This window comes from Vollenhovia emeryi, unplaced genomic scaffold (assembly GCF_000949405.1).
Source record: "Vollenhovia emeryi isolate VEMERY1.0 unplaced genomic scaffold, V.emery_V1.0 DF939139.1, whole genome shotgun sequence".
NCBI lineage: Eukaryota > Metazoa > Arthropoda > Insecta > Hymenoptera > Formicidae > Vollenhovia > Vollenhovia emeryi.
The window spans coordinates 1-8,080 of NW_011967227.1; the positions used below are offsets into that span (position 1 = coordinate 1).

Below are 8,080 nucleotides of genomic sequence, written 5' to 3' on the forward strand. Positions count from 1 at the left end.
GTTCAGTAACTTTTACTCTGATTGGTCAAATTTCAATCTAATCCCAATCCCAATCCGTAGTCTGATACGGGCTTTACTGTGATTGGTTAAATTTCAATCTAATCCCAATCCCAATCCGTAGTCTGATACGGGCTTTAAAGTCCGTGTCACACTACGTATTGTGGATCACGGATCGGATTGAAATTGCGGATCGCGGAGCACAATTCAATCAATCGGATACGAGGCTGTCTCGTCTGATTGGCTGCAATGCGATCCGCGATACTCAATCTCGATCCGATTCGCGATTTGCAATGCGTAGTGTGACACGGGCTTAAGGGTAACAAGTGCGAGCGACACGAACAAACCTATGATTAGGAGTAATATAGGGAATTTGTTTTCAGACATCAGGCTGTTCAGAGAATTTTAAGTTGATCACACTGTTGAAGAACATGCGGTGTGATCCTAACCTGACATATATTTGACTACATAGAATTTGTTCGTAACATATTTGTTGCATATTGTTTGTTGATAATTTTTGAGTAATACGTTTGCTGTAACACATCTCTGGTATGTTGTCAGTTGTTTATACTTTATCTCGCAATTAAAACTAACCGAACCGTGCAGGTTTAAAATGTTTTCAACAGAAAATTTAAAACTATATTGGTTTTTCAGGTTCAGAAACATTCCTTATACGACAAATTAAAATTCCATCGACGTTTTTGATTAAATTTAAATTGTATTTGATTAATATAATAAAATTAAACATTTAATATTTATTGTGTTCAATTACAATTCAATTTATTATTTTTATCAATTAAAAAATATTTTCAGAAATATATGAATGTCTTTTTTGCAATCTTTTTAAATTGATTTCTCGATATTAAAGAGAACTAAGTTTCGAAAGGTATCACTATTGTTTTCTGAATGGTGTGTTTGTTCCAGGCACAATGGGTAAAACACATACCACTACTAAAGCCCCTCGGAAGCAGGGCTTTAAGCGCTCGGGACACAGTATGAATCCTGAGCGTCCTACGGAGGGACTGAAGGGAGTCGCCAAGGTGCGGACGAAAGCGACGATCAAAAGGTTGCAGATGTACCGCAATCAGAGGCCGAAGCGCGATCGTACCGGGAAGATTATTAGCCCCGCGCCGTTTCAAGGCTGGAATACTTCTGGGACCATGTCGCGCGTGGAGCCGTCGCAAAGGTGGTTCGGTAACTCAAGAGTCATCTCGCAGAACGCTCTGCAAAAGTTCCAGAATGAATTGGGAACCGCGATGAAGGATCCCTACAAGGTCGTCATGAAACCCACTCAGCTGCCCGTCACTTTACTTCAGCAGAAGGCGGCCAACGCAAGAGTACACCTGTTGGATACCGAGAGCTTCGAGAGCGTTTTTGGCCCGAAGAAGGTCAGGAAGCGGCCGAATTTGTCAGCGACGTCGTACGACGATTTGAAGAAGTCGGCTGAGAACAAGGAGGACGATTACAACAAGGAGAAAGACACCAAGGACCTCGACCTCGTTCGCGAGGACACTGGTGTGAGGGACGCGCAGAGAGACTGGGTCATGGCGGCGGGACAGAGCAGGAGGATCTGGAACGAGCTGTACAAGGTCATTGACTCCTCCGACGTCATTTTACAGATACTGGACGCGAGGGACCCGCTGGGGACCAGGTCTCCGCCCGTGGAGAAGTACTTGAAAACCGAGAAGCCATACAAGCACCTGATGTTCATCCTGAACAAGGTGGATCTGGTGCCGACGTGGGTCACGCAACGGTGGGTGGCGATTCTGAGCAAGGAGTACCCGACGGTCGCCTTCCACGCCTCCCTCACGCATCCCTTCGGCAAGGGCTCCCTGATCAATCTGCTGAGGCAGTTCGCGAAATTGCACGTCGACAAGAAGCAGATCAGCGTCGGCTTCATAGGGTATCCCAACACGGGAAAGAGCTCCATCATAAACACCTTGCGCTCCAAGAAGGTCTGCAAGGTGGCGCCTATTGCCGGGGAGACGAAAGTCTGGCAGTACATAACTCTCATGCGCCGCATCTACCTGATAGATTGCCCGGGTGTGGTTTATCCGTCGTCGGAGACCGACACGGAGAAGGTGTTGAAGGGCGTCGTGCGAGTGGAGCTCGTGCAGAGCCCGGAAGATTACGTCGCCTCGGTCCTGGAGAGAGTGAAGCCCGAGTACATTCGCAAGACTTACAAGATAAACGTGTGGATAGATCACGTCGATTTCTTGGAAAAGCTGGCGCGCCGGAGCGGCAAGCTTCTGAAGAAGGGAGAGCCCGACGTGGCGATCGCCGCGCGTATGGTGCTCAACGATTGGCAGCGCGGCAAACTGCCCTTTTACGTGACACCTGTGGGCTACGAGGAGCCGCTGTCGAGTCAAATGGATGCTACGAACGAAACGGTTGCCGCGCAAGATAGTACCTCAGAAATAGCCAGTACTAAAGAGACTCGAGAAACTGATAATGCACTTGCAAAGGAGATGATAAAGACTCAGCCAACAGTGGTCCAAGATTTTAGAAAAATACGCGTTGGACTGCCTTATTCCGGCGAGGATGTTAAAGATCTGGAGCAGGACGAGTCCCTCGACGACAGTCTCGCGGAGGACGACGGCAGTGCGGAGAGCGAGTCGGGATCGGAGAACTTGGAGTCGGAAGATGATTCTGGCGATTTGTCAAAGGCAGGCAATTTGGATGGCCAGGGCGATAAAGAACGTTCCTCAAACGATAACGTTATCGAAAACGATGACAAAGCAAATAAAGAGTCAGATACGAAGGAAAGCAACGAGTGTTCAGATTCGGAAGATCCTTTGTCTATTGAACAAGATAATCTGAGGCAGAGCGCGTTTGATGTCGTAGATGAATACGATTCCAGCGATGCCGAAATGTTGGCTTCTAAAACTGTCTCGAGTGGCGATGTACAAAGTGTCTTGTCGACGTCGCGCCAACAAATAAAGGACAAATTGACGAGCAAACAGCGAAGAGCGATAGAACGTGCCAGCAAAAGGAAAAAGATCGGAAGCAATTTCTACGAAGTCACGAATGTAAAGAACAGAAATAAAAACAGGAAAGTCCCAAGAGTCAAGAGGAAATAAGTGCTAGAATAAATTACATTTACTTTACCCAGATATTTGTACAACACCAGGAAAACGAAGCGTAAAATATGTATATATACGTATATTTTATATTTATCACATTGCAAATTGTACGTTCATTTCCTCCGCAACTGGCCTGTCCTTCTGTCGTTTTACAATACGTAGAAGATAAAATAAAACAATATACAACGTACTTATATGTATATGTAATCAATTGCGCCGCAATATCGCGAGCGTGACAATGAATTTAGGACCATTCCAGGATGTTTTCTTTCTTCTTCTATTATTGCCTAGATCCACTCGCGCTTAGCGAAGTAAAATATGACTTTGCGCAGCCGTAGGATGAACGCTTCGTTGCCCTGGTAGGTCATTATTAAGTTCTCAATTTGATCGTACTTCAACTTGATTTCCTGTACGTTCAGCGTGATTATCTTGAGCATGAAGAATAAATGCATCATCTCGAGCTTGGCGTCGATGAACAGCTTGGCGTCAAACTTCTCCCTGGTGAATGGCTCGGTGTCGCAGCCCATTCGATCCAGCACGGCCAGGAATGTCTCGTGGTAGAGGTCTATGAGTTCCTCCAAGCAGTCCTCGCTCACCGCCGTGCTGGAGAACAGGAAGAAGACCATCTCGCGCAGCGGATTGAGGAACAGATAATTCTGAAAATCCACGAACTTGATGTCGTCCACCCGGCCGTCCTCGTCGCGATGGAACATGAAGTTGTTCACCCAGAAGTCCGCGTGAATGATAGTGGACCACGGCTCGTCGGGCGTTAGGTTCCACATACCACGACCGACCGATTCGCTTATGGCGGCTTCGCAGCGATCGGCGTAAGCATTCAACTGCGGATCCTCCTTTATCGTCGCCAGCATGTCTTTGTGGAAGTCCTCGAACTTATCCGTCTTCAGCTCCAGGCACTTGCTGTGTTCTTTAAACACTTCGAAGTGTTCCGGTCGTTTGTACTTGGTCGCCATCCCTAACGCATGAAATCTCGCCATCGCCCGTATCGTGACCCTCGAGTGCTCAAGATCGCATCCTGTGATCCAAACGGAAAAAGAGTCACTCATTTATCATCTAATGAATACTATGGCTAAACTTATGTTGCAACTTCTGACGGTCTTGACTTTGCGACTTTACATAATATTGAGTAATCTTAACTTTGTAACTTTTAATAATCTTTGGTCTAATCTGCTTTGCGACTTTACATAATATTGAGTAATCTTAACTTTGTAACTTTTAACAATCTTTGATCGAAAATGCACAGAAAATTGCCACACAATCAGAGAAAACTCAACCGTGTGGTGCAACTTTATTAATCTTATGTGAAACTCTCTTATCTTTCACGGTCAACTTTATAAAAATCATTATGACGTAACTAATGATGCTGTGTATATTTCCTGAGTACCAAGAGCAATTGCATAAAGTTGACAAAAAATGGTGCCGAGGGGATTAGTGTAATAAATCACGTTTTTGTTACTTGGATCATAAATCATATCGATAAGAAGCAAAAGACGACACATTGTATTATGAATGACAAACTCTCTGGAGTTATCGCACTGCGCTTTCAATGTCGCAAAGGTTTTTAAATAAATGAGTTTATCTTAATCATTATTTGTACCAGCACCTTATGCAATTTATGAAATGCCATTAACCAATTTTTTGTCATCACGTATCTACGCTTTTCCTACTTGACGCAGTGCATATAAATTTAATTCTCGGTTAATTTGTTAAATTAAATTTATGAATATTAAATACTACACAAGATTTTTGTCGTTTACATAAAGATGACGATTGTCAGTCTCATAGTATAAATAATTTTAAAGAACTTAACATATTAAATCGCAAAAAAGTCTTCATTAGGAGAGGCTCATGAATAATTCATTATGCTAAACATTTTTCTCTGCGGTTCTTCTGAACCGCCAACAAGTGCTTAATTCAAAGCATAAAGATAAAGTGAGCTCAAAGTTTATCATCAATGAGTTTCAAATAGACATTTAATACTACCTTTAGTTCTGTCGCCAATGTAATAACCGTGCGACCTCAAGTTCTCCATTAAAATAACGGCGTTATCGTCGAAATCGACATCTGGACTCAGCGACAATCGGGACTGATAATATCGTGGCAATATATCGAACACCTCGTCCTCTTTCAGACCCATCTCTCTCTCCAGTTCTTGATAGTAAGGCACAATTTTCTCATACATGAAGATCTCCTTCCTGAACGTGAGCGGACTGCCGAACAGTTCCTGTTGAAATTCCGTCGGCGGTGGCATCTTCGCGATGAGATGAAGGTCTTCCTCCTTCGCCTCATTGTTGCGCTTGATTACGGCGTCAACGCGTAAAATGGTGCTGCCATAATTCTCGCCCGGCTGCAACAGGCTCTCGCTCGTAAAACGGACCACGATCAGCCGATCGCCAAATGTGCGGCTGAGTAACGGTTGCAGTTCACGCAGCTCGATCGTCTTCAGCGCCTGCTGTTCCTTGCTCATGGTTGTCCAGGTTGTCGCACAGGTCGCGGACAGTGTACGGAAAAGATTCGCGCCTATGTCAATCAGCTGTCACGTTTCGTGTCGGACCGATACTGAACTGGTCGAGATATATTACGTGTGAAAGAAGCGCGTCTCTCTCTATCTCTTTCTCTCCAACGTGACCCATACCGGGCGAACAATCCTTTCATTTACGTCTGCTGCTACCATTGCCACCGCCACCACCTCCTCCTCCTCCTCCACTAACTCTGAGGCCTGATCTACCTCCTTCCTTTCCTCTCCGCAACTGCCTACGTACTATATTTGTAATCGTTACGTAGCTACGATTACTCAACATGATGCTGTGTTCCACGTACGTGTCGGATGAGATTAATTTCCGTGCGGAGATATTGTCGACTCACACACGGAAAGTTTTGTCAAACGCTGATTTTCCGTACTTTGAACGCTACCAGCGGCTATCAGCTCCTCTCACGACACCCGCGACAATCAGTTTGTCCTGGTTTCTCTTTAGAACTTGTAACTATCGTGTGATTCACACACACACACACACACAACACACACACACACACACACACACACACACACACACACACACACACACACACACAATTTCCGCGCCATTATCTCTATAAAGATCGTGTTGCGCCGTTTTTTGCAATCGTATATCATGTTTGTTCATATTGCAGCTAAAAACTTAACTATGTCATTGTTTGACGACACTTCTTTTCGCTGGAATGGGAGATTAGATTGGTTAATCTCGGATCGCAATCACTGAGAGAACGCCTCTGTGATACGGCGGTAAAAAGAGTAAATTTATTTCTGAAATAACAGAGAATGATATAAAAAATATATCTTTCTGGCACTCACATGGCAGTTGTGTATAAGATAGCGTATATAATAAAATTTTTCATATGTAAAATACGATTAAAATAAAAGAACGTAAAATACATGTCTATTGCATAATGTGCGATCTGCGATCACTTTATTCGTGTAGCTTTTCCATGCGCTGAAACTTCCCGACTGTTTGTCCTTCTCATGTAAATTCGTTATCGCCGACGGTGAGAAAATGTTTACTTCGGGCGACCTTCTTGCTCGATAAATTTGCTGTGAATATCCCACAAGTTCTACAAATAAATTTCACTATTTAAAATTATGATTATATTATTATGATTTGTACAACAAATTTGCATAAAAAAAAAGAGAATAGACAAATGCCGAATTAATATCTCATCTAATATAGTTTTGTTGTAGAAAAAGAATATATGTTCTTTCTCTTTTAGGAAGGAAAATGGATATGTATTGCTCATAATTCGGTAATACTCAGAAAATTTTGATCCTGGGTATAAAAATCATGAAGATAACTACCGCTTTAATTGTTTTGCAGTGTGCGACGGGGGATTGCATTTCCATCTTCCTCAATCAATTTGCGATGTACGTCACTGAGCGCCTAAATAGCATATAAATTGAATACGAGACGCAATTTCAAACACAGTACCTGAATTTAATCTCTACCCGACGATAAAAAAAAAGTGCCGAGTCAGCGAGTGACGAGGCAGATTGAGAGATCACCTTGAAGTATTTGACCGTTTTCACACGTAATTCCAGAGTCGCGTCCTCGTCGCAGATTATAAGCGTGCGTGGGTGCTGTTGAAACGCGGACACCGTCCACATGTGGTTGATGCCCTCCTCTATGGCCTTGTAAAGGGCAAAAGCTTTGTGGGAACCGGTGATAAGGATCATCACTTCCTTAGCGTCCATCACCGTGCCGACGCCTACCGTTAGCGCCTGCTTCGGCACTTTGTTAATATCATTTCCGAAAAATCTCGCGTTGGCTTCCAGGGTGTCCTGCGCGAGAGTTTTCACTCTCGTGCGAGAAGCTAACGACGAGCCGGGCTCATTGAAGGCTATATGTCCGTCCGGTCCGATACCTGCAAGTTTACATAGTCGCTTACGAAACTAGCCGCGCCGAAAAGTCTCTCGGGTCTGCATTTAACGAGGCCGTCGCCTTTTTACCTCCAATGAACAATTCTATCCCACCGGCCTCTTTAATGTTTTTCTCGAAATTGTCACACTCCTTTTCGAGATCCGTCGCATTTCCGTCAAGTATATGCACGTTCTGCGGGTCGATATCTATATGTTTGAAGAAATTGTTGTACATGTAATAGTGGTAAGATTCGGGATGGTCTCTCGGTAAGTCAACATACTCGTCCATATTGAATGTCTTAACGTACTTAAAGGATATTTTGCCTTGTTGATAATATTCTATAAGCTTTTTATACATTCCCAAAGGTGTCCCTCCTGGAAAGGAAACGAAAAAGGATTGTCAGGAGAACGTTAATATCACACGATTGATAAACACATGTTTAAAAAGATTATCACGTACCTGTGGGGAGACCAAGAACAAAGTACTTGTTCTCATGAGGATTAAAATCGTTGATTCTCTTCAAAACGTATTTCGCAGACCACTCCGCGACATCGTCCACGTTATCGCAAATTACCAGACGCATAATAAATATAT

General features: G+C 43.8%; 3 protein-coding genes across 4 annotated transcripts; 1 reads left to right on the forward strand and 2 right to left on the reverse strand.

The window, feature by feature from the left end:
• The first annotated feature begins 399 nt into the window (after positions 1-399).
• On the forward strand, positions 400-3,267 carry LOC105567218 (nucleolar GTP-binding protein 2-like). The gene is made up of 2 exons (XM_012021894.1): positions 400-546; positions 922-3,267. Exon 2 carries the CDS (start codon positions 927-929, stop codon positions 3,075-3,077), a length of 2,151 nt encoding a protein of 716 aa, XP_011877284.1. The 5' UTR covers positions 400-546; positions 922-926; the 3' UTR covers positions 3,078-3,267.
• On the reverse strand, positions 3,145-5,703 carry LOC105567217. The gene is made up of 2 exons (XM_012021893.1): positions 5,082-5,703; positions 3,145-4,113 (listed from the first exon to the last, which is right to left on the reverse strand). Exons 1-2 carry the CDS (start codon positions 5,563-5,565, stop codon positions 3,368-3,370), a joined length of 1,230 nt encoding a protein of 409 aa, XP_011877283.1. The 5' UTR covers positions 5,566-5,703; the 3' UTR covers positions 3,145-3,367.
• A 650-nt stretch (positions 5,704-6,353) lies between these two features.
• On the reverse strand, positions 6,354-8,074 carry LOC105567219 (glucosamine-6-phosphate isomerase-like). 2 transcript variants are annotated; one of them, XM_012021895.1, is made up of 5 exons: positions 7,946-8,074; positions 7,576-7,860; positions 7,132-7,490; positions 6,928-7,009; positions 6,354-6,686 (listed from the first exon to the last, which is right to left on the reverse strand). In XM_012021895.1, exons 1-4 carry the CDS (start codon positions 8,067-8,069, stop codon positions 6,932-6,934), a joined length of 846 nt encoding a protein of 281 aa, XP_011877285.1. In that variant the 5' UTR covers positions 8,070-8,074; the 3' UTR covers positions 6,354-6,686; positions 6,928-6,931. The 2 variants fall into 2 exon arrangements, with proteins under 2 accessions (XP_011877285.1, XP_011877286.1); XM_012021896.1 differs by lacking the exon at positions 6,928-7,009.
• Between the last annotated feature and the right edge of the window lie 6 nt (positions 8,075-8,080).

Coding starts and splice junctions, on each gene's coding strand:
- LOC105567218 (XM_012021894.1), top strand. CDS start 927: ATGGGTAAAACACATACCACTACTAAAGCCCCTCGGAAGCAGGGCTTT.
- LOC105567217 (XM_012021893.1), bottom strand. CDS start 5,565: ATGAGCAAGGAACAGCAGGCGCTGAAGACGATCGAGCTGCGTGAACTG. Junction 4,114..5,081: donor CATTGGCGACAGAACTAAAG/GTAGTATTAAAT, acceptor TTTGGATCACAG/GATGCGATCTTGAGCACTCG.
- LOC105567219 (XM_012021895.1), bottom strand. CDS start 8,069: ATGCGTCTGGTAATTTGCGATAACGTGGACGATGTCGCGGAGTGGTCT. Junction 7,861..7,945: donor TGTTCTTGGTCTCCCCACAG/GTACGTGATAAT, acceptor TTTCCTTTCCAG/GAGGGACACCTTTGGGAATG. Junction 7,010..7,131: donor AAACGGTCAAATACTTCAAG/GTGATCTCTCAA, acceptor TATGCTATTTAG/GCGCTCAGTGACGTACATCG.